Below are 25882 nucleotides of genomic sequence, written 5' to 3' on the forward strand. Positions count from 1 at the left end.
AGCTAATGCAGACATACCCCAAATCAGGTGGTCCTCTGGAGTCTCTTTTCAGAAAGAAAGAAAGAAAGAAAGAAAGAAAGAAAGAAAGAAAGAGAGAAAGAAAGAAAGAGAACAGTTTTTATTAGCATTTTTTTTTCTTTTCTTTTTTTCAGAGCTGGGGACCGAACCCAGGGCCTTGTGCTTGCTAGGCAAGTGCTCTACCACTGAGCTAAATCCCCAACCCCTTATTAGCATATATTAGATATACTTTGTTACGTTGTGGCATTTTCATATTTGCACATAACGGGCTTTGATCATATTCTTCTCTCTCCCACTAGCCTCTTTTGTCCCCTGCTTCCATTGACTGCCTCATTTTTCCAAATAGTAGGAGTTTCTTTCTTGGGATGCAACCAACTTCTCCTCACTGACAGTTCCAAATGCTGCAAGCCTTCTCCCTGGCCTCATCTTCCTCTTTTTACCAACTTCTCCTCGTCAGGAACCAATGCCTACCTCTGTGGTCTCCAGAGCGCTTATCAAATGCATCCCCCTCCATGTCTTCCTTTCCACAAGCAGGACTCTTGATCTTTTCACCCATCTTGTGCAGCGTGACCTTCCAGCCACTGCGACATCTGTCTCAAAGCCTCTGCCTTAGTTACTTTTCTATTGCTGTGACGAACCACCATGACCAAGGCAACGTATAAAGAATGCTTTTAACTTGGGCCCACAGTTCCAAAGGATAGTAGGTTTCATGATCTTCGTGGGGAGCATGGCAGCAGGCCTGTTAACATGGTGCTGGAGCACTAACTGAGATCTTAAATGTTGACACAACAATCATGAAGGGGAGAGGGAAAAGGGGGGGGGCATTAACTGGGAATGGCTTGGGCTTTTGAAACTTTAAAGTCCGCACACGGGCTGGAGAGATTGCTCAGTGGTTAAGAGGGAGGAAGGGACATTAACTGGGACTAAGCCACTACCTAAAGACTATACATGGACTTGGGACTCTTTTAGCAATGAATTTTAGTAAGAGCACCAGTGGAAGGGGAAGCCTTGGTCCTGCCAAGACTGAACCACAGAACGTGATTGTTGGGGGAGGCTCAATTGGGGGGAGGTTGGGAGGAACACCCATAAAGAAGGGGAGGGGAGGGGCTTGGGGGCTTCTAAAATGTAAATAAATTCAAGTTAAAAAAAAAAAAAAAAAAAAAAAAGAGGTCTTCTCTTTCAGAGGTCATGAGTTCAACTCCCAGCAACCACACGGTGCCTCATAACCATCTGTGATGGGATCCAATGCCTTCTTTTGGTGTGTCTGAAGATGCTACAGTGTAGTCATATACATTAAATAAATAAGTAGGTTAAAATCCACACACCTCTTCCAACAAGGCATCCTTTCCAGTAGTTCCATCAACTGAAGAACAAGCATTCAGACGTCTGATCACACCCGGACCATTCTTTTTCAGTCCGGCCCAGCTATTTCTCTGAGTTCTTAGGACAGAACACAGTGTACTCAACATTGCCAAACACCTAGCCCTGCCCACCTGTAGCCTTAGCCTGCTGAGGAGGGATTGAAAGACAGACAAGGAAAGTAAATGGAGCGAGCATTCAAAGAAGACTCTCCTTGGTCTGGGCTCTAATTTACCTTTCCTGCTGACAGAATCAAGGGACCGAAATATAAATGATAAAGAGAAGTTGCCCACAGAGATATTGTGCTTTCTTAGAAAACATCTCAAGGCTGATGTTAAAAACAGTAAATGAACTAGTCTAGTAATTTTAATTTTCTAAATTTGTGTGTTGTGTGTGTGTGTGTGTGTGTGTGTGTGTGTGTGTGTGTGTGTGCATGAATGTAGTAGTAAAGACCAGAGAAGGGAGTTAGATCCTTTGGAACTGGAGTTAGCAGGCAGTTGTGAGCTGTCCAACCTAGGTACTGAAATCTTAACTCCCGTACTTAGTAGGAGCAGTCAGTGCTCTTAACCACTGAGCCATCTCTCTGTACCCCTGACCCCTAATCAAAATAACACACGTCATAAAAGCACCTTACAACTTCATTTACTACAAAAAAAAAGTCCCTTTAAAAAAACTACCAAGTTCATATACTTTCTTAACTTTTAAACTTTAGATTTTTTCATTATCTTTTTAAAAATTATTTGTTTATTTATGTTTATAAGTACACTGTCCCTGTCTTCAGATACACCAGAAGAGGGCATCGGATCCCATTACAGATGGTTTTGAGAGACCATGTGGTTGATGGGAATTGAACTCAGGACCTCTGGAAAAGCAGTCAGTGCTCTTAACCACAGAGCACTCCAACCCTAAATTTTTCATAATCTTTAAACCCTGTATTTTACACCCATAGAGAAGTTCAAACTTATAAAAGCTACATACTCATTCACATAGACATCTAATTGTGACTTTTTGTGGAGGAGCCCACATTCATGTCTCGAGATTGTGCCCGCCCCTTTCCTATACACCTTGCTTTCTAAATACTTAGTGAATGTACTAACTTGATTTCACTGTAGTTTATCCTAAAAATCTTTCTGTGATATAGTCAAGCTTGTGGCCATACCTGAGTGGAGGTCCATAATGCCCAAGGGAATGACTGGTAGCCACAGTATTGGGCTGTGTCTCCCTGTTGCTACTGACCTCTCTAACCCGCAGCTCTCTGCTCTGGCCTGAGAGGCTGCCCTGCTTATCTACATCACTTATTCCTCCTGCCTTTAGTCACTGTTTAGGAACCTCCCATCCCAGCCCAACACACCCACAAAATACACTGGTATCTCAGTTCTGTTATCTGGGCTGTGTTTTTCTGTACCCTCTCTCATTATCTGGAACTGAATATTCTTCCCTACAGGCCTGGGAGCTCCTCGAAGACTAGAGTATTCATCTCCGAGTCCTTAATGGTTTGAACAGAGGAAAAAAACTCAGGTGTACTAGATGTTTGTCCCAAACCTGGTACACTGTAGGAGAACGATGTTACTATGGTATCCACCCACAGTAAGGACAGTGAACCGTTAAGAACCTTGCTCAACACGGCTGCTGGGAATAGCAGAGCTAAGGTTTGACGCTGGAGGACCAGGCTCCAAGTGTCGAATGTAATCCTTGGGCTCATCTGCTATTCACTTACATGCCATTTTTTAAAGGTATTTATTTATTTTATGTATATGACTACACTAGCTGTCTTCAGACACATCAGAACAGGCATTGGGTTCCATTACAGATGGTTGTGAGCCACCATGTGGTTGCTGGGAATTGAACTCAGAACCTCTGGAAGAGAAATCGGTGCTTTCAACCACAGAGCCATCTCTCCAGCCCTCATATGCCATCGTTGAATGAACATTTTTATCTCCCCACTGCAGTATGTGGGTTACCAAAGCCTACAACTCTCCCAGAAGCTCCCCTTCTCTACACCCACCACCCACCACTCCTTCAGGAGTTCAGAGAAGCTTGTCATCTGTGACTTTTGCTCCTTGCTTCTCTTCTCCTCCCTTCTTCCATCATGTCCTTTTGCTGTCCTCTAAACAACAGCTTCCTTCAGGGGTCCCTGACAGCACTGCTTCTTCCTTTGGAGTCTTAGAGTTCACATAACAAATCAAGAGCTGGATCGTGGTTACATTCCACTACCCCCACCCCACACCCTGGCTGTCCTAGAACTAGTTCATTAGACCAGACTGGCCTCAGACCCATAGAGATCCACCTGCCTCTGCCCCTTGAGTGCAGGTCTTAAAGGTGTGTGCCACCACCCCCTGGCTTGTTTACATCTTAAAGAAGTGGAATTGAATACGGGACCGCAGGTTCAAAGGGGATTTGTTTGATGCAAGCTCCAAGGAGACTAGAGACTTTGGGAAAGTCCCTTAACCTCCCAGAGTCACAGCTCATTCATAAAATGAAGATAATAAAAAACAGGAATTCCCTCACGGTGAGGTAGTGAGGTAAACTTAGAATCCTGCCCAACACTCAGTAGTGCTCAGTGGTTATCAATAATCAAAGGTCTCGGTCCTCATCCATGAAAGCTATGCATGTGTGTCTAATTGTGCCAAATAAAATGCTCTCTCGATGTTTCGGAATCATAGTGGAGAGGAAGTTACCCGGTCTGGCTCCTTCTTTGCTTTCAGAATGAACTTCAAAAGACAATACATTTGGGGGGAAATGCTGGGGATCTGTGGATCTGCGTGTCTGGGGTTGTGTGACCCTGTACGGGAAAAACTGAATGAAGTCTCTAACAAAACAGAATCAGTAAGACCGTCCTCCAAAAGAGTATCGATTGAGGATGTTTACACACTACATGACCTAAGACCTTACCATAATCAGATCACTTAAGAATCCTTTAGTGCAAGACGTTGATTAGATGGGCATGTAAATCACAGGGCGTTAAAAGCAAGCCTTAAAAGTAGAGGAAAGGTAGCAAATCAGACACAACAACAGCTTTCTTAAAATCCCCATTGCCTTCTCCAAGCCGCAGAAGACCGCCCCCACCATTCAGAGCCCCGCCTCTCGGGTCTAGTGACGCATCCTAGGCTCCGCCCCTCTCCGGCGCAGTGCCTGGGCGATCTGGGTCACGTGAGCTTGAGTGCGGAAGTGAGGCTGCCGTACGCGTCCATGATTGGTCGTGGCGAGGGTCTTGGGGGCGGGGCCAGACGCCGGAGGTGCGGGGGGAGGAGGCTCCTGTGGGGGCCGGCTTGGAGTGGGATTCGACCCGCGGCGCTGACCGAGTGCTGGACCGACGGCGGTCGGGCACCCGGGTCTGTGCGCACGGCTGCTCCGGGTCGCCCCGGCCGAGGCGCTGGCCACGGTAGACCTCAGGGAGGGCTCGGGCTGCCGGGCCGGGCGCCATGTCCATGGAGGACCCCTTCTTTGTAGTGAAAGGGTGAGTGTGGGCCGAGGACTCCCGCCTCAGTGGGAGGGGAGGGAAATCGAGGCAGGGCGGCACAGCCTCTGTGCCCGGACACCGCGCGTCGTACGGGCCTGGGCCCCCGGGGTCCCACTGTCGGCCCGCACCCCCACTTCCTCGGGGTCGCGCGCCTCAGGTGGGGAGCGACGCGCCGGAGCCGGCGGACAGCATCTGGGCAGGAAAAGGGAAATGGCCCTCTTGGAGTGGGCGTGCGCGGGGTCGAGCTCCATTGTGGAGTCATGGAGCTAGCTGGGGACGGCCACTCCGCGGCTTGCCCGGTGGCGTCCAGCCGGTGCGGGAAGCCGGGTGCGGGAGGACGCGCGCTTTCCCGGGGGAGGAAAAGTCCTCCAGGCCCGGTGCTGATGTTGGAAGAAAACAATATGCAATCAGCCAAACCAAACTTTCCGAGGCTTTCTGTGGGATTTTCCCACCGTGTCGAAGGAAATGAGTGCTTGTATTGAACTCCTTGATTTTGTCCTGGGTGTTTGACAGGTTCCCCTCACTTCACATTCTGCCTTTTTAGTAGCCTACTGCCCACTTTTTGCGACGGAACTGTCCTGACTCCATCTTTGTTTGTCTGTTGGGAGATGGAAACATCAATTGCACTTTGTCGTATCAACTTTGTGGCCATTACACAAATGCAAGAAAGCGTAATTATGATGTCGCAACTTATTTCTAATAACGTGTCAGTTTTATGCTTTGAATGTCAGAGAAATGCAAAGTTAAGACAGTAAGTTCTACTGACTGCGAAGTGTTCCTTGCTTTTAGCTAGTTGCTGCTTGCGTCTTATTTGTGTAGTGGTAGAAGCTGACCAGTTGTGTGGGTGTTTGGTTTTGTATTTAAAGGTCCTGGGAAACTTAAAATGGTGTTTTAGATGAGATACTTTATTATCCGTGGTGTGTACAGTCAATATACAGTCAAATATATTATGACTGCTTTTTTTTTTTTTTTTTTTTTTTTGGCCTTTTGAGACAGGGATTTTCTGTATAACCCTGGCTACTCTAGGCTGACCTTGAACTCACCGAGGTCTGCCTGCCTCTGCTTCCTGAGTACTGGGATTAAAGGCCAGCTTGGCTAAGACTGTGTCTACGTTTCCTTAAAAGGGGTTTTCTTTTGTCTTGCTTTCATTTAGATGGGGAATAGGAAGGTGTGTATTTAACAGTAAAAATTTTATCTACCCAGAAAATGTGTTCTTTATTCTGGAACTGATTTAGGTTTTAGTTATTTTTGTTTTTAAATTTAGAGTCGTATACTTCTTCCTTGAATGGAAGGGTTTTCTTGGGTTTTGTTTTATGTTGTGTGGGCTGAGTGAATGTTGTGGCACACCTGTGGAAGTCAGAGGACAACTTTCAGAAACTTCTCATCTTCCACTGTGTGGGTCTCAGGGATCTAACTCAAGTCTCAGACTTGGTGGCAGGCACTTTTTGTCTGCTGAGCCATCTCTCTAGCCCCAGAATTGAAGTTTTTAACATTCAAGTTGCAAAGGTTATCTCTGGAGGCGAGTAGATATCAGAGATAACCAGCAAATTTCTGTTTGCCTTTGAGGGAAAAACTGGACAGTTCTTTATTGCTCAGCCATCTTGGTATTTCCTGAGAGTCAACCAGCACTTACTTACTGATAAGGTTCTACTCTATGAGAGCACTGTCCTACCTCACTTGTTGCCATAGAAAAGACAAGCCAGCCAATCAGCGTCTCCAGATGGGTGACAGCATATCCATGCACATCCTTTTATTAACAGTATTGAGGGCCACTGAGATGTCTTGGTAGGTAAGGGCACATGCAGCTAGCCTGATGACCTGAGTTATATCCTGAGAACCCACATGCAGGAATACACACACACACACACACACACACACACACACACACACACACACACACGTTAAACTTTAAAAAAAAACAAGATTATTGAAAATGTATCACAATGTAGAAAAAGTAAAGATGTCTCAATGTGACTCTGAAACAAGGTGCATCTAGTGTAATCAGCGGAATTAATCACATCAGAATTCATTAGATGTGACAAGTGGTCAGTAAGTGGAGAAACGCTTCCTACAGATGAACATCTCAGGTGTCCAGAGAAGGCAGTGCCTTAGGAATTGTTATGGTGGGAGGAACCATTGGAACAGGGATATTTTGAAGGTAGCAGAATTCAGACAATTTAGGCCTCTTTCTCTGATCTAGGGACTTAGGAAAGAGACTTGTATTAATGTCCCTGCTTCTGTTTTATTTCTTCTGATTTTTGATGTATTTGCTTAAAACTATTCAGCAGAAGCAGGAGGTGGTGACACAGGTCTTTAATCCCATGGAGAGGCAGAGGTAGGCAGATCTCTTGAGTTTGAGGCCAGCCTGGTCTAACAGAATAAGTTCCAGGACAGCCAGAACTACATGGAGAAACCCTGTCTCAAAACAAATCAACCAAACAAACAAGCAAAAACCAACCAACCAACCAAAATATTTTGTTGAGCAGAAATATAAGTTCTATTTTCTTTTCTTTTCTTTTTACTTTTTTTTTTTTTTTGGGCCAAGTCTCATATATTCCAATGTGGCCTTGATCTTCTGATCATTTCTCTGTCCTTTGATTGCTAGAATTATGAGCAGGTACCATCATCTTACGTTTTCTACTACTTACATTAAAAAGAAGTGAAAATAGTTTAATATCTTTGTTAATAGATTTGAAAAATAATACTACCTGCTGTGGGTTTTGCTTTTTGTTTGTTTTGTTTCTGAGATAGGGTCTTGTGGCTTGGTATTTGCAGTGTTATTTTAAACTTCTATCCCATTTCAATTTGGTTGTTAAAACTTTGAATATATTGTCCTATAATTAGAATCCATTAAATTTACAATGCAAAAGATATATTCAGAATCTGGGTGATAGGGAACATTTGTAATACCAGCACCTAGAAGTCAGAGGCAGAAGGAACAGGTGTTCCGAAGCCAGCTAGACTCATAATGAGTTTGAGGTTAGCCTGGGCTACATAAGCTCCTATCCCAAAGAAGAAGAAAAAAGAAAGGAAGAAATTGACATGCCTTAATTGCTCCAACTGTACATACCACATTTTTGGCAACCAGATTGCATATTAGCTTTTAAAATAATTAAATGCTAGTTATTCAATGACACTGCTTTCAAAGTCTTTAGTTGTACCTGAATAGTTACCTGTGAATTTAATATTGGACAGCACAGTTTAGCCCTTTCAGGTCTAAGCAAGAGTAACCAGGTGTAGCCTACTTAGTGTCAGTTAATGGCTACCTGCTGTAGACTCAAAATGCAAAATCAAAACACTCCTTGATTGTCTTACTGCCAACCTAAACTCAGCCAGATTCAGAAAAGAAGTCTGTTCTTAATTACCAACAGTTTTACACATTTTGACCCTAACTCACTGTCAAACATTCATTACTTCTGCATAACTTTGACCACGGTACTAGAGAGAACAAGAGAGAAAAGACTGATTTCTGCCTTAGGGCTTCAGAAGGGTTCAATCCATGCTTGGGCAGAGAGAGCATGGTGTCAGTGAGAGTGTGGATGAAGGGAGGTGTCCATTCATGGCAGGCAGTAGCAGAGAAAGTGAGACAGGAAGGGCCAGGGACAAGATACCCCAGGGACAGACAGATGGGACAGACAGACTTACTTTTTGGACAGTTTGGAAATTCCCAAACAGCACACACACAGCACACCACACACACACTGTCCTTACTTTCACACACACACACACTTGTTCCTGCGACCACACACACACATTCATTCCTCACTTTTGGGTGCTCACCAGCATTCATGGTTCAGAGCACCTCTTAAGCTCATCAGTTTACTGTTTCCAGCTTAGTTACCCAAGGTTCCCCTCATTAGCCACCTCAGAACACCACCTCACTGCCCTCTCTCTGCTCCTTTTGCCTCAGGCAGTCCAATCTGTGCCAGCTAGGCTCGCTCTTTCCTGTTCACCCCTTGGGTTCCAAGTCACTGCAGGCACTGCACTGCCTGTCACCCTTTACTGTGCTGCTTCCTTGAGCTGTCTTATTAACTGTGACCTTTTTTCCTGTATTTCCGGTCTAGTACCTTAAATGCACACAGCATAAATGCTGGCGCACCTGGTGGTGTTGGTGGTAGGAGATAGGGGCTTCATAGAAGGAGCTTCCCACCATCAGCAGGAGTCCCCTCTAGAGGGCTGTGTTTTTAGAAATCGTGGTGGTAAGCAGAAGTCTGTTGACACAGAACAGCTAATATTTAAAGGATACATCTCCTGAGCTGGAAGCAAGTTTATGAATTGTCACCTTGTAAAGACAGGAAATTTTGTTTCATTTCAAAGAGAAGAAGCTTAGGGGTCACACAGCTAACAGCTGTAGGCTCCACATTGAAACAACTTAATTTCACTCGGGACAGGTAGAACATGGTCAGATTGTGTTGACCCAAGGAAGACCTCATCTTGATGCCTTTAGAGACTTTGGAAACTGGGAAGGAAGTGAAATTAGGGATTTAGTACTATTGATTTGGTAACAGTGCTGGCTGTGTCAGTGTGAGGGACATTAAAAAGGAGGCCTTGGCAAAGCATTTTTTAAGTGTGCAAAGTTCGGCAGGTGGTCCCCAAAGGTGGTCTGATCTGCCTCACATCTGGTAATGACTGTCTTTGTTACTGCAGGAGGGGACCGATCTAGTTCCTACTAGATGATCCACTCTAGGGTGCAGATGACTGTTCTCATCTTGTGGGTAGTCTGTCCTGTACAGAAGGCCTTGTTGTCTCTTGTAGGCCCAGAAGAGCAGTCAGTAGTTTTTGGTTTTGGTTTTGTTCTTCAGCAAAAGCAGTTTCTTACATCTGTAGTTTTCCACTGAAACATGGTGGTAAGCTGCTCTCCCACGCCTGTCTGCTGCTTTAGGCTGCTTTCATGGCCGTTGTTTCGGGAGTATCATAGCTGTTCAGCACACATGCACAACAACGCTTTGCATGAGTATTGCCAGACTGTCCCTAGAATGTGCCCAGGAACTTAAAAGGGCCTATTTTTCAACCCTTTGCGGGTACAGAGATTCGATGCTAATTTGTTGGGTGAGAAAATACAGGATAGGAACTCACTCAGGATTTGATGAGTTAATTCAGTCGAAGTTTTGGTTCTTTAGCTCTCCCTTCCCCCTTGTTACCAAGCTCTCAGAATTAGCTTTTTTGAATTTGCAGCTTCTACTGAAACAAGACAACAAGAAACCCACAAAATCTAGCATGGTGGGATGTGTTAGTACAGTTGTGTTGCTTTTTGGGCTACAGTCTGAGAGCGTTAGACATGTTGTCCCTGTGAGATATCATGGGTGTCACTTACATGAGCTAAAGGCTACACCTAAGGCCGTAATCTTATGGCTTTTTGTTCTTAATTTTCTAAATTAAATTGATATTTATTTGTGCACACGTGGTGGGCATACCACACTGAGTGTTTAGAAGTCAGACTGTGGGTGTTCTCTCCTTGTACCATATGCTTCATGGGAAGGCAGAGTCATCGAGTACTGAGCCATCTTACAGACCCTGCTTTTGGTTTGTTTTTTTGGAGACAAGGTTTCACCATATTGCTTAAGATGGCCTGAAATCCAATATGCAGCCCAGGCTGACCTCAAAAACATGGCAGTCTTCTGGCCTCTGCCTCCCAAGGCTGGGATTACATGCTCACACCAACCATATCTTGCTTAGGAGGTGGGCCTTTTGTTATTTTGGTTTTGCTATTCTCCCTCATTGAGTCAAGGAAGCTTTGGGGGAAGGCAAGGCTAAGATTATTTTATGTATATAAGTGTTGTGCGCCCATGAATGTCTGGTTCCCATGGAGGTCAGAAAAGAGCATCAGATCCTCTAGAACTGGACTAAGGGACAGTTGTGAGTTGCCATGTGGGTCCTGGGAATCAAACCCAGTTCCTCTGCAAGAACAAGTGCTCTTTAACTTCTGAGCCATCTCTCCAGTCACCAATAGGTAGGTAGGTGTGTGTGTGTGTGTGTGTGTGTGTGTGTAAGAGAAGTTACTGTTCACTAATTTAAAATCACTTTTTCAAGGGTGTAAACACAGATATTCTAGTTCTGTAAGGAAAGCAGATTGTCTGGAAGCTTTCAGAACTGAGATTAAACAAGTCTTGGTGGTGGAATATTCTCCATACTCAAGGCCAAATGAACTTTAGGCAGGCAGCCAAAACGTCTGAGCCCTGGGTCTCTTTAGTTGTTGGGTGGGTGAAGTCTGGGTTATCTTGAAAGTTCCTTACAGATCTAAAATCTTGGGAGATTTGACTTAGTGAAGGCAGTGCAGGATAAGAAGGAAAGGAAGAGGCAGTGACTCACACCTAAGTTTCCAAGCTTAGGAAGTGGTGTACTGTGGCTACAGTAGGAGTTAAAGGAGGAGACAGACCTTCTTTTTAGTGTGTTTTTGCTTGCTTGTTTGAATGCCTGTTTTTCTTGTAGATGTTAGGATCTTTGTTTTTAGCAATGGTAATGTTCTGGAGGTGGCTAATGAGGAAGGGGTAACCTTGGGTAAGGGGGTAACCCTGGATAAGTGGCTAGGGGTAGAAATACAGTTGGAAACTGATGAGCTTAAGAGGTGCTCTGAACCATGAATGCTGGTGAGTACCCAAAAGTTGCAAAAGGAGTCTGAGGAATGAATACGGAAAAAAATGGGAGAGAGGGAAAGTCGGTGCACACTAGAAAGCACAGGTCGCAGGAACAAGAGCCATTCCAAGAGATCTAGAGTGATGGGTCTAGAGTCAAGTGCAGTGAAAGTAAGGACAAGTCAGACTCAGCCCTGACCTGACGTGGCCTGCAGGGTCAGTGCTGTGAGCACTAGCACAGGGCACTGTGGGAGCAGCGTGCTGTGCCTGGGTGTGAAGGGCACCTCAGGGAGTGCTGTTTGGGAATTCTCAAAACTTCAGCAGGGGGATCCAGCTGGAAAAAGTAAGTCACTGTGTGTGTGTGTGTGTGTGTGTGTGTGTGTGTGTGTGTGTGTTCCTGTCTGTCCATCTGTCTGTCCCTGGGGGTATCTTGTCCCTGGCCCTTCCTGTCTCACTTTCTCTGCTACTGCCTGCCATGAATGGACACCTCCCTTCATCCACACTCTCACTGACACCATGCTCTCTCTGCCCAAGCATGGATTGAGCCCTTCTGAAGCCCTAAGGCAGAAATCAGTCTTTCCACTCTTGTTCTCTCTAGTACCGTGGTCAAAGTTATGCAGAAGTAATGAATGTTTGACAGTGAGTTAGGGTCAAAATGTGTAAAACTGTTGGTAATTAAGAATAGACTTCTTTTCTGAATTTGGCTGAATTTTGGTTGGCAGTTAAGCTAAGTGAAGAGTGTTTTGATTTTACCTTAAATACAAAAGGTGTGTGTGGAAAGAGCTTTTCTCCTCCGAGGTTGGCAGTGGAGTGAAGTGTGGGGGTGCAGGGCAGGAGTCAGCTTGAGGAGCGTGGGAGGTGGGTGAGTGAAGTGGTTGCTGAGGCTTGCACTGTTTGCAACCTGGGTGTTTGAAATTGCACCTCTGATTCAGAAACTATCTGACTTTATGCTTGTTATGTATGTTGTCAAACCAGAAGCTTCTCTGTAAGGAGGCTTACAGGATGGGTGCTGCTTCATTTGCTTCTTATGTTGGGAAGCAGGCATTCATTTCTGTCAGTCAGTAGTCTGTGTTCCTTTGTGTCACACATGTGCAGACTTGTGTCACTGTCTTGATGAACAGAATGAAGTGGTGACCCTGATCCCTAAGGTCCCTCAACTAGTGCAGCTCTCTCCTGTGGACACTCTTAGGACACTCACTTAGGATGCATCAGCTGACTGGGGAGGAAGTCAGTGACACTGAAGCCACTCCCCCAGAGGGATGGAGAGAGACCCCAGAGAGCTCTAGAGAAGTGACTGGAGAGCCCCTGTTCTTAACATTCTTCAGCTCAGAGCTGGGACAGTGTGGACCTGGGACAGGTCATCCCTGTTGTGTCTGATCCCTCACCCACAGAGTCTGTGAGCACAGCAAACACTGTTTTACAGCAAGCTGGGGAGTAATCGTTGCACAAGCACAGGAACAGATACCAACTCAGAGTCTGTCTGCATCATCAAAGGAGAAAGGCGGGACCCAGAGGGAGTTGGAGCTGCAGTTCCACAGCTCAACACAGGCACATAGCAACTACCAAGAAGCACTCCTCTCTGTTGATCTAACACAGTAATCAAAAAAAGAGAAGAGATTTATTCAGCTCATGGAGAGTCCAAACCTGGGTCCTGTAGAGAAAGATCTTGAGCTGTATCAGACCTTAATGTACTCACTTATGGGAGGGACAGAAGCTATGGAGGCAGTAAGCCAGAAAGCAAGGAAGAAGGGTCAAACTCTGTCCTTTGTAGCAGTTTCTGTTTTCAGGAACTACCTGGGGTCTTACAAGAATTGCCAAAGACCTACCTACCTTCCGCTAGGACCTGCCTCTTAAAGCTTTCAAAACCTCTATACTGCCATGCTGAGGCCAAGCTACCAACACGCACAAACCCTTGGGGACACACTTAAACCATATGCAAAGTGTGACACTCACTGTTAGCTGAGATATTCCTCATTTACTTCTATATTTGGCACACCACCCCCCTTTTTTTTCCTTTTAGGCAGGATCTCAATAGATCAGGCTGGCCACAGATCTGCCAGCCTGTCTTCTAAGTACTGGGATTAAAGGCATGTACCACCATAGGGAGGGCATATATTTGGCAAACTTAATCAACTATAAGTAAGAAAACTTTGTGGGTTTTTTTTTTTTTTTTTTGGATGGGGTGACATTTGGAAATATTGTTTGTAGCCCTTCCAACCTAGATTGTTTGGGATGGTAAACCCTTTACTATGCCATGACAGATCGGAAAGTCATGTGGAAGAGGCTTTATAGTCAATAGAATGGGTCAGTGTTGAGTTAGTTCTAAAAGGTTAGCTCTGTTGCTATCAACTTTTGTCTAAAGAGAGTAAAAGAATCTCATTTAGAAAGTTTAGCTGGCTTTTCCTGTTTCCTGAGAAGGTTCATTCATTTCTTAATCAGGAAAGAAGTGGTCCTTTGCTCATCATGTGGCTTGGTGTTAGAGTCCTTCATTTTGTGGTTATGAGAACTTGTCAAATATGTGATTTTGACAGGCTGTCAGACAGCAAGGGGGTAAAGTTTCTGTTGTCGGAGTTTTACTAAGGCAGTGCCTTTGTTGCCTATGACAGGGTGCATAGGGTTAGAAGAAACCTTCATCAAGCTTGATTAAGGTGTCTCTGCAGAGGTCTAGAGCCGTAGTTCTTAAGAAAATAGCTAGTGAGTTTTGATTGAAATGCTGGACATGATTCCAAAGCTGTTGGTAAGTCAACAGCTACTAAGCAAAGAAGTATTGGGTGTATCGTGCTCGTGTGTATTATTTATCACATAATTGAGAGAAAATCTGAAATTACTAAGCTGGACTGTCCAAATAAAGGAGCAGCTTGGCCACAGCTGTTCATTCAATAAAGAGCTCACTGGGCTGGCTGTGTAGGGGAGGTGGTTTTCTGGGCAGTCCTCCTCAGTTGGTTTGACTGAGGTCCCTCCCCTCCCTCCCTTCCTTTCCTAGGAAGTGAGAGAAGGAAAGAAGGGCACTTCTCTTTTTGCCCTCCCAGATGGCAGATGGATGGGTGGCAGGATTATGTGCTGCTGAGTTTTAGGGACTGATTTGTTGAAATGCTAAGCAGTGTTCAGTGTTTACTGCTAGGCGCTTGTGTGCAGTTCTGAGTGGAAGAGAGTGGCTTGGTTGATCTTGTGCATTCTGAGAAGTGGCACTTTGTGGAAATCTCAAGTTCTTTGGGAAATTCTGACTAATGTTTTCAAAGTTTTCTGCAAGGCATAGTTCCTTATGCCTACAATAGCATCAGCCTTCTGAAGGCTGAAGCAGGATTAATCCATTTCAAGGTTATCCTAGGCTACATAGTGAGACTCTCATAGTGATATATATAGTCCTTTAAACCTAGCACTTGGGAGGCAGAGACAGACAGATCTCGAGTTTAAGGCCAGCCTGGCCTACAGAGAGGATTCCAGGATAGCCAGGACTACACAGAGAGACCCTGTCTTAAAAACAAACAAAAATGCTTCCCCCCTAAAACAAAGAAAAGAACCTCCATCCACAGAAGACTGGGTTGTGACCCTCATTATTCCCTATTCCTTAGTCATGCCTGAGAAATGCTTCTAGCAGGTTAGGCTGTTGGGTTCTCTGGAGGCCTCTTCAGTACTGTTAAGTTGGTTCCTGGACACACTATGAGCTCTGGCTTTTCTTTCAGAGATTGAGGCATTGCTGATAGTACCTAACTTTGGAATCTCTTTTTTAAAAAAAAGTGCCTTGGAAATGGGAAGTAATGGTTGTTTTACCTTTCTTGTGTTCATACTCTACAATGAAAACTAAAAATGAGTCCTGATTTAAAACCAAGGTCTTTAGAGTGGAATAAACCAAGACCTGGTTAGGTCTGTGGGGTTATGACAATCATAACTCTGTGATTGCCCTATGGAATTTTTCTGATTCCTGCTTCTTTGGGACATGATTTAGTTGTGGCTTTACCTAAGGACTTAAGTGCTACCAGAGTCCACTCAATATTCAATCACCCCAGAGGGCTTTTTAAAAAACTATGCAATCAGTCTCTCTCTCTCTCTCTCTCTCTCTCTCTCTCTCTCTCTCTCTCTCTCTCTCTCTCTCTCTCTCTCTCTCCTCCTCCTCCTCCCTCCCTCCCTCCTTCCCTCCCTCTCACACGCACGCACGCAGGCACGCACACATTTTGATTCATGTGTATGTGTGTCTACTGTGTGTATTCCACAGCTATTCAGGTGCTTGAGGAAGTCAGAAGAGAGTGCTGGTCTCTGGAACCCAGTGTGGGTGTTAGGAACCAAACTCAGATCCTCTGGGAGGGCAGCTCCTTCAACTGTGGAGCCATCTTTCCAGCCCTGAGACCATGCTGTCCTGAAGGTTTGGTCTGGGACCACGGGGCTCTAGAGATGAGCCACAGGAGGATCCGTTTGTTACTCAGACTCTCTTTGTAACAGTATTACATTTTTGCCTATCGCTGTGTTGATGTTTGCACGGATGAATAGTGGATACTGGGTGATCCTATAAATCATTGTACCTTACTGGATCACAGTGATTTACCAACTCAGAAAAAAGTTGGTCATATGCTTTTACAGAGTCTTCACAAAACAGAATTATTAATTTTATAAAATCTTGCCCCTTAAATAGACATTTCTTTGTTTATTTTTTGTATATTTTTGTTGTTTGTTTTGATTGTTGTTTGTTTGTTGTTGAGACAGGGTCTTTTCATATAGCCCATGCTGTCCTGGAACTCACCTTATAGGTTAGGCTGACCTTGAACTCACAGAGTTCTACCTGCCTCTGCCTCCCCAAGTGTTGGGATTAAAGGGCTATACCACTATGGCTGGATTTTTTTTTCTTTTTTTTTTTTTTTTTCTTTTTTTGGAGCTGGGGACCGAACCCAGGGCCTTGTGCTTGCTAGGCAAGCGCTCTACCACTGAGCTAAATCCCCAACCCCTTCTTTTTCTTTTTTAAGGTTATACTTTAGTTATAATGAAATTCACCCCTTTTATCATCTGCTTCTACAGAGTGACATGAATTCTCAAGTATGCAATTGCCGTAGTTAGGACACTGGACAGGCTATGGAGACAGTTCATTTGGTAAAGGCATGCCATGCACACATGAGAACCTCTGTAAGACCTCCAGCAGCCAAGGCCTTTTTTAGCTTGTTGTTTCAGATTGGCTAGGTAGAGACAGGGAGATACATGGCGATTGCAAAGAGGTGCTAAGGAACAACACCCGAGGATGTTGTTTAGCCTTGGCATGTATGTGCATACATATGCACACATGTACACCTGTCCTGACCTTTCGATGCAGTAATTTCAATGGGATTTGAGCCTAGTGACAGTGAAGAACATTCGGGAAACCTTTTAGCTACATGTGCTGTGAAAGCACGGTACATTGTGGTGTTCCTGGGCCTAGTCCCACACTGTCTGCTAAACTGTGTTGCTTAATCTAGGGAAGCAGATGCTTAGCAAAGTGAACTGGTTAGTAATAATATTCCAGGAAGATTTGGGGTTGGAAATGTCTCAGATTAAATACTTTAAATCTATAAAGCATGAGCCAGGGAGGGCAATCCTCCATTTCTCTCACACCAGAAAAGAAAGATTGACTGTCACACCAACGAAAGCACAGGAATGTGAAGGACCCTCTAGTTAATTTATAGGATTGCTTCTTTGTGTTCCTTTAGTGTTGTCTGTTTAGAAAAAAAAAGAACTATCTTCCTCAAACAAAGTTGAAGTTAAAGTTGCTTAAACAATGGCCAATTTGTTCTGCATCTGCTGGGAATATAATACCCAGTCTGTGTGTTTGCTTTGTGCATCGGGTTGTGAGAGTGGTGAGGGTGGTGATGTACTGGTGTTATGAGGATGGCATGTGGTGATGCCGTGAGGATGTGTGTGGTGATGCCATGAGGATGTGTGTGGTGATGCCGTGATGTGTGTGGTGATGAGGATGTATGTGGTGATGCCGTGAGGATGTATGTGGTGATGCCGTGAGGATGTATGTGGTGATGCCGTGAGGATGTGTGTGGTGATGCTGTAAGGAGGATGCGTGTGGTGATGCGTGAGGAGGATCGTGTGGTGATTCTGTGAGGATGCGTGTGGTGATTCTGTGAGGATCGTGTGGTGATTCTGTGAGGGATGTGTGGTGATTCTGTGAGGATGTGTGTGGTGATGCTGTGAGGATGCGTGTGGTGATGCTGTGAGGATGTGTGTGGTGATGCTGTGAGGATGCGTGTGGTGATGCCGTGAGGATGCGTGTGGTGATGCTGTGAGGATGTGTGTGGTGATGCTGTGAGGATGCTGTGAGGATGCGTGTGGTGATTCTGTGAGGATGCGTGTGGTGATGCTGTGAGGATGTGTGTGGTGATGCCGTGAGGATGCGTGTGGTGATGCTGTGAGGATGTGTGTGATGCCGTGAGGATGCGTGGTGATATTGCCTCAAGTCCTGCACTTATTTATCAGTGAGTCATGTGTGACTTCTCCTTTCCCTTCACCTTGACTACAGAGAGGTACAGAAAGCAGTCAACACTGCCCAGGGATTGTTCCAGAGATGGACGGAGCTTCTGCAGGGCCCCTCTGCAGCAACGAGGGAAGAGATCGACTGGACCACCAACGAGCTGAGGAACAACCTCCGCAGCATAGAGTGGGATCTGGAGGACCTGGATGAAACCATCAATATCCTTCTCTGTTGGCTGGGGGCGTAGGGACTTGGGAACCTGGGCAAGAGATAAGGTCTCATCCAGACGTTTAGAGTCACAGATGAGAGGCTGGCTTTTATAGTGATTGATCTGGCTTTTGTTGGTCATTACCCAGTGATCTCAGGGAGGACAGCCCTGTTCTTCCATGTGTGGTGAATCCTGCATTATCCAGGTTGCACAGGGCAGTGATCATCACTTTGGACCCTGGAGTCAGTCTGCTGGTGTCCAGTTTCTCATTCTACCATTGTAGAAGTGAAAGTAACCTTTTCCTCTCTCACAGTAAAATATTCATACTTCCTGTATCTGTGAGGGGTTTTTCCTCACACACCAAACAGTTCTCCAGCAGACACCAGCTGAGTGTCCTATAGTTTTGAGACTGTGTACCTGGAGATAGCATGGCATCCTGTAGCAGTCATTGCCCTATGTCAGATGCCAGGTGCAAACCCCAGGTTCTGACCTGTGCTTCAGACCCACTTCCTGTTTGTTTAGTTTTTCAAGAGCAGCCTGGAGAGCTCAGGGAAATGCATCGCTTACTTGCACATGTATTAAAGTCTGTGTGTGGAGAAGATGCCCAGGGGAAGGTAGGCAGAAGAGCGTTGTGTGGTTTCCAGGAATGCCGCTCTGATGTGGCACTCCACAGGAACCCTGTCCACCTCAGGATTATTGATTAGGTCATTGGCTATTGTGATTAGCTCAACCTTTAGTCCCTTTCTCAACCCAGGGGTATGGGTGGCTAGAAATTCCTCTTACCAGTCACAGAATTGGTTTGTTTGTTGATCAGAGGAATTGTGCAGGAGTCACCAGCCATCGAGTAGCGTATAGAATCTGGAGGCTTCAAGGGCCTTAGAAACTGTGCCAGAAACTGAGTTGAAATATATATTTGATTCAGTGTCACAGCAGTGACTCTGGCTTTGGCCACATTAGTAAGCTTCTCTGGGCTTTAGTTTTCTCTTCAAAGGAACTCTAGGATAAAGAGAGTGCCCAGCTTAGGAATGCCAAGAGAGTTACATGCATCAAGAGCTTAAAATGGGCCTGCCCAGAGTGAATAAAGGATTACAGTTGGGCTGGGATGCTCTTTGGTAATATAGCCCCTGATCCTAGCATGGGAGGACCAGGTTTCTGGCCCTGTAGAAACACAGGCATGCATTCATTGCTAGTAATGGTGTATACAGGCCAGTGGTACAGCCTGCTAGTTAGAGCTCAAAAGAAAATCTCTTCAAAGACTTCTCTACTTAAGTGATTATAAAATGCCACTGTCCATTGAGAAGCAGCCCATACCATGAAACCATGTTTGGTGAAAGCAGATCCAGTATGCTAAGTTATGCAGTTGATACTGGGGGAAAACACTCAGATCTGACTGATGAACTTGAGATCTGTTGATGCTAAATTGTGTAACTTTCTGTTCTCTGCTGAAAAGTCTCTGTAACCAAAACTTTAGTTAGATGTTATGCTGGTTCAGTGTCTGAATTCTGCTTTGTGTTTTTCCTTGAAATAATGAATGCATCAAGGAAATCAGCTTCTACAAGGTTCACTCACTGGGCAGCATGGGCTTATAGGCCCTTGATATGCAGTGTTTAATTTCGTTCTAGAGACCACAGTACTTTTTCTTCATCATTATGGTACTTCTTATACTGTTATAGATGGTGCCTTTTATGTTACATAAAATGTGAGGGGATAGGATCAAAAGCAGTTTCAAGAGGATATTGTTCTGAGACAGACCGGGGCATGTAAGTTGTGAGGCAAGAGAACAGGAGAGGGCAGTAGGGACAGACAAGAACAGAGTGTAATGGTGCATTTGTCTGGAGTGCACAGAGGAGCTTTGCATGCTAACCAATTGTTTAAAAGACTATACAAATAAAATTTAAAAACCACAAGAAAAAGAAAATCGTTAGGCCTGGGCATGGTGGTATCCACATGTAATCCTAGCACTCGGAAGGAGGAGGCAGGAGAATCACTGGTTAAGTGCCAGCCTGGGCTTTATGGCTATGCAGTGAAATCTAGGCTAGCCTTGACTGCACAGTCTGTCCTTGTCTCAAAGAAATCATGAGATAAAGGACAGAAGTTTTGGTCTTCATCATTCAGCAATTGTTTTTTGAGTGTTCTGTCCATGGAACATTTTCTTGGTTTTTAAAGTTAGGTCAAAAGAAACTGTAGCTACCAGGCCTCCTGGGATTAGGAGTGAGAAGAGGACACAGTAGTGATGAAGATAACGTCCAGGCTATGAGAGAGAACACAAGGACTTTGAGTCAGGGCTGGGGCTAAAGAGGTCAAAGGCAGCTTCTCTGAGGAAGGCTTGATATCTTCAGGTTGAGGAAGAGGATTACCACATCGGCATAAGGAAGAATTTTGGAATGACAAACTAAAAAGTTTGCAAAAGCTGTTTGTGATGACTGATTCCAGCACTGGGCTGAGGCAGGTTAGCAGACAAGTTGAAGGCCGTGCTACCTAGTGAGTTCCAGGACACTCGATTCCCTGCATCAGCTAATCAGGAATCCCAGAAGGATAGACACACATGTCGGCAAACACCAGGAAGGTCTTAGCTGACCTATGGTCAGTTAGCCATGAATTTATGGTGAGCCCCATAGGTCGTTTCTCCCCCTCCACACTCTCCCATGCTTTCAGCCCAGCTACATTCCCAGCCTGAGAGACAGGTAGCCTGGAACTCAAGATCCTCCGTCCTCCCATGTGCTGGGATGACAGGTGTGCTCCATCCCGCCCAGCCAGCAGAGGCTGTTTTTAACTTGTCAGGTCATCTCTGTCTTGGGGCAAAGGGATCTTCTCATAGCTGTGGTTGGAGAAAAGGTTTAGGGATGTTCTGTGAAGTTGAGTGTTTTCAGGAGGTTTGGGTTATTTCATTCCTTGTGTCTCAGTGCCCTTGGCTTATGGGATGCCATCTGGTTTTTGATGGTGCTGCTGTTTTGCCTTAATTTGTTGGCTACGCATAGTTGAAGCAAATCCTAGAAAATTCAACCTCGATGCGACTGAATTGAGCATAAGAAAAGCCTTCATCACAAGTACTCGGCAAATTGTCAGGGTAAGAACTCGCCTTGCTGTATTGTCCATGCAAGAGACCCCTCCCTCAGTCACTGCCCAGCAGGTTGACTCTGAAACAACCTTTCAGCATGAACTTAATGCCAGTGTCTCTTATTCCACGTCTGTGATTGGGGGATCGACTTTGAATATTGTCTGGGTTGTTAGAATGAGAACGACATAATAAACGACTGGCTGGAAGGTTACGCTAACAGCCTGATCTACTTGCCTATGTTTCTAACTTCCTTAAAATAGAGATTTAAAAACAAAACAAAAGCAAAAACAAAAAACTTCTTAATGTGCTCTATTTCTGGACAAAAGCAAAGCCATTTAGTTTCCTGATTGACTGGTAATCATGCATTGTTAGAGTGGCTCTTCCCTGGGCTTGGCTGGTGCAGTCCCTACCATCTGAGTTGCTTCTGGAACTCCTACCACACTATGACTATTGCCATACAAGTGCCTGACAGCCTCCCAGGAGTTACCCAGAGCAGGCAAGCCAAGGGTGGCATGTAAAAACAAGCCGTTGAGTGGACACATTTGTAGTATGAAATTATTAAGAATACTACCCACTATAGAGGATAAAAGAGAAAAATACAGGTTAGATAAAAATCTTGTGTCATTCAGATGTCTTTTATACTTTGAAAGTATATGGCTAAGCCGCTTGATTAGCATAACTAAATGTAAGAGAAGCAGCTGCCATTGACATATGTACTTGAAAGTAGCTTCCTTGAAGAGAAAGACTTGGGATCAGACCAGTGCTGACATATGGCAGGAACCTTGCTTAGTGTTTGCCAGAGACTTTCATCGTGCGATTTCCTCTCCACACGATCTCAAATGGTAGATCATCACTGAACTTTTTGCTTGTCTTTTCTTTCAGTCAGCAGTTGGCCATTCTCTGTACACATAACTAAATTGTTTATAATAAGCTCACATGTAATAGAGCAGAAACCTTTTTTGACTTCAGGTGCCCCTAGAAACAATGAGTGCTTGGCTTCAACATTCTGACTTTCTGGGCAGCTGTAAATACTGCTCTGCTAAGCACATTGCTAGGTGACACTTTTGTGTGTAATTCCCGAGTCATTTTATTTACTTACTCAGACACGCTCCCACTCTGTAGCCCACACTGGCCTCAGACTCATGGGGATCCGCTTGTCTCAGCTTCCCAAGCACTAGTTTTGCAGGTCTGAACCCCCACATCTGGCTGTCTGAACCTACCACGTGTGTGCTGCACGCGCCAGCACCAAGTGCTCGTGAGCGCTCAGCTGTTCCAGACCTCAGTTCCTCCTCAAACACAGTTTTCCTTCCCTCCTTGCTTCTGCTGTCCCATGATCTGTCCCTCAGCTCTCCGCTCTCTTCTTCCCTCCCTTTTTCTGTAATGGCTTTTCTGAAGGATGCTGCTGTTGACCTAATACTTCACGGTGCCTCACTGTCAAGCATATAGTCTTTAATCAGTGCATTTATTCTTTCTGTAAGGTGAAACTTGTGAGTTTTGAGAGTTGGAATTCAAAGATCTCTGTATATTGAAAATTAAATTATGACTGGAAGTAGATCCTAAAGTTCATTTCATTTTTCTTATCTTCCTCTTTTTTTTTTTCTTTTCTAGACAGGGTCTCTCTGTGTGTCTCTTGACTGTTTTAGAACTCGCTCTCTAGACCAAGCTGGCCTCAAAATCAGAGATCCACCTGCCTCTGCCTCCTGAGTGCTGGGAGTAAAGTTGTGGGCCGCCACTGCCTGGCTGAAGTTCATTTCTTAATATTTGAAAATCTGCTTAAAGTGCATCTTAGAATTACTTTAAATCATAGCAGTACATCAGAAGCTTACTGTCCTTACAGAGCACGAGACCTAAACTACACTCACTGCCCTCACCTGACTGCTTGGTGGATTTACTAGTTTTGTTTTCAGTTACTCCCTGCCCCCACCTTTGGGAAACTGTTAGTATTTGGCACAGCTGGAGTAATTAACCAAACTTTTGTTGACTTGGTTTTAATAACTTTAATTGAAAGTCTTCCAGAAAAGAAGGAAATAACAGTAGAGTCACCTTGATTAAAAACAGGAGTTTCATGGCTTGGCCTTAGTGTGTCCAGCTGAAGAGATTGCCAGGCGCTTGGTGGAAACTGTAGAGAAGGGGTAGGGAGTAGCAGATTTTACAGGAGGACTTTGAGAGCACAGGCTTAGCCAGCGTTGGTCCTACTGACCTTTGTTTACTGGCCTACTTTTTGTTCTCTTCAGAATGCCATGTCTAATTGCTGTATTTACATCACTTCCACCCTTCCTTCTTTCTTCCCACTTCAACTCCTTTGTCCCCTACTTGCTCTAAATTTGTGACCTCTTCTTTATTTATTATTACTGTTACACACACACACACACACACACACACACACACATACACACACATATACACACACACATATATATACACATATTTGCTTATATATGTGCACACATATGAATATTTTAAGTGCAACCTGCTGTTTCTATTTTGTGTTCTTTATGTGTATAGTTGTTTAGGGCTGACCTCCTAGGATTGGATAGCCCATCACAGGGCTTGTCCCTAGAGAAGACTAGATCTCCTTCTCAGAGCCAGTCATAACCTGTAGATCTTCATCTAGGAGTGGAGCTTGTGACACGTCCTGCATCCACACTATGGTATCAGCTGGTGTTGCCATTGTGCAGGTCTTGTTAAAATTTCATGGGTTCATGTCCCTGTTATTTACCAAAGACAGTTTCTCATAGCAGATATCCTGGTCCTCTCCTCTGACTTTTCAGTCTCTCCACCGTTTCTTCCAAGATGTTCCCTGAACTTTTGGTGTAGGGTTTGTGTTTGTCATAGAAGTATTGATTGGGGATGGACACCCCACAGTCAATTGCTCTGTATTTTAACCAGTTGTGGCTTCCTGTAATGGCCTCTGTCTGTGGCAAAAGAAGCTTCTCTGGTGAGAGTGGGAGTTATGCTTATCAGTGAGACTAAAGGTGAGCATTGAGAAAGCTTGGGGAGTTATACTGGTTTAAAGAAGTTATTACCCCCCTTTTTTTGGGGGGGGGACAGGGTCTCATTACATAGCCCTGGCTTCTTGGAACTCACTATATAGACCGGGCTAGCCTTGAACTCAGATCCACCTGCTTCTGCCTCTGAAGTTTTGGGATTAAAGGCATGAGCTGTCACATATTCTAATATGATTGAGTCACTTTGTCAGGCAGAGCAGTCAGTGATAAACAAAAACCTTTTGTCTTTTCTGTGAAGAAGCAAATCCTTCTTCTGTATGATTTGTGTGTGAGGTACTTATGCACGTTAGTGTTAGGTACTTGTGCACACTAGGCATACACCTTGAACTATGGCAGAACCCTTCTCCCAGGTGACTTCCTGATTAATATTCATTAGCCATGAATTTTAACTCTTCCCTTGTTTAAAAAGTTGCTAAGCATCTTCCAAAGCTGTCCAATTTTTATTAAGTCTTCCTGGTAATTTTTATCTGAAAAAGTAAGTTTTAGTTATTATGTAAAATAGTCCCCTCCCACCCCCCACCCCCTTTTCCTTTGGTACCCAGGTCCTCATGCACGCAGGGTGAGCGCTCTAGCACTGAGCTACATCCTGGCTCGTATGTAGCAGCTAATTAGTTCTGCACCGTGGAGTCCTCTGTTCAGCAGCCATCTCAGGGAACAGGTCTGTTTTGGAGATAGCCCTCAGGCGACTTTGGTTACTCAGGCAGTTTAGTGCGTTTAGTTTTGCAGCATATTCTGGGAGGTCAGTGAATAAGACACCAGGAAACCTGAGGTGCAGGCTAGGCTCTGACCTTGATAGATTCTGTCACAAGTCAGTAAGCCTTGTTGGGCTTCCTTTGTATCAATAGAACAGCCCTTGTTAACATTCTCTGGTTTTTAACTTTGGAAGGAAAATCGGAACTATACTGCACCCTGTACCCAACAGTCCACAGTGTTTCACCCCAAGAAATCGCAGAAATGCCTTCGGTTAGTCTACAAGGTTAAGATGAGCATTAGATATACAGACAACCTGCAGACGAGGGGCCGTGAGTAGGAAGCACTGGGATCCACAGTATCTCATTCATTCAGCTTGGAGACAGCTGACATGAAGACAGGAGCATAAATAACCAGGACGTTTGGTGTTCTTTGGCAGATGGATCATGTTTTATTGGGACTAACTGCTGATCCTAAGCTTCAAGTGTTAGAAAGAGGATGAGTAATTTTGTTTTTGGCATGATAGATTGTTACAAGATGTTTAAGACTGTTTAGTAACACAGCTTAAAATTCCATATCCCAGTGTGAAGGTGATCTCCCATGCGGTGTCTGGTGACTAGCCTGCATAGATAAAATGCCATCCACACACGAAAGCTGTGCTCCACTGCGGTAGTGAGCATGTATAATATGACATCACATAGCTGCTGAGAGAATGCATCCACCACACACACACACACACACACACACACACACACACACACACCATGCTTCCCACAGTGCCCCTACACTCTGAACACACATACACACACATATATACACATAGTCACAGATACACACACTCCCTCCTTTCCTCTTATCAAATAAAAACTTTAGGAATCTGAGATTAAAAAACATTTCATTCATCTATTGCATTTTTTAAAGGATTTATTTTTATTTATATGAGTACATTGTAGCTATCTTCAGACACACCAGAAGAGGGCATTAGATCCCATTACAGATGGTTGTGAGCCACGTGTGGTTGCTAGGAATTGAACTCAGGTCCTCTGGAAGAGCCGCCAGTGCACTTATCT

At 44.7% G+C, this 25882-nt stretch overlaps 1 protein-coding gene across 1 annotated transcript in view; it reads left to right on the forward strand.

The window, feature by feature from the left end:
* The first annotated feature begins 4619 nt into the window (after nucleotides 1-4619).
* Nucleotides 4620-25882, forward strand: part of Stx6 (syntaxin 6) — a 43881-nt gene continuing 22618 nt past the window's right edge. Inside the window, exons 1-3 of the mRNA XM_032914700.1 lie at nucleotides 4620-4834; nucleotides 17897-18066; nucleotides 21029-21123. Of these exons, the coding sequence (XP_032770591.1) occupies nucleotides 4800-4834; nucleotides 17897-18066; nucleotides 21029-21123 (300 nt within the window). The 5' untranslated portion in view covers nucleotides 4620-4799. The remainder of the gene's footprint in view (nucleotides 4835-17896; nucleotides 18067-21028; nucleotides 21124-25882) is intronic.

This window comes from Rattus rattus, chromosome 10 (genome assembly GCF_011064425.1).
Source record: "Rattus rattus isolate New Zealand chromosome 10, Rrattus_CSIRO_v1, whole genome shotgun sequence".
In the NCBI taxonomy this organism is placed as follows: Eukaryota; Metazoa; Chordata; class Mammalia; order Rodentia; family Muridae; genus Rattus; species Rattus rattus.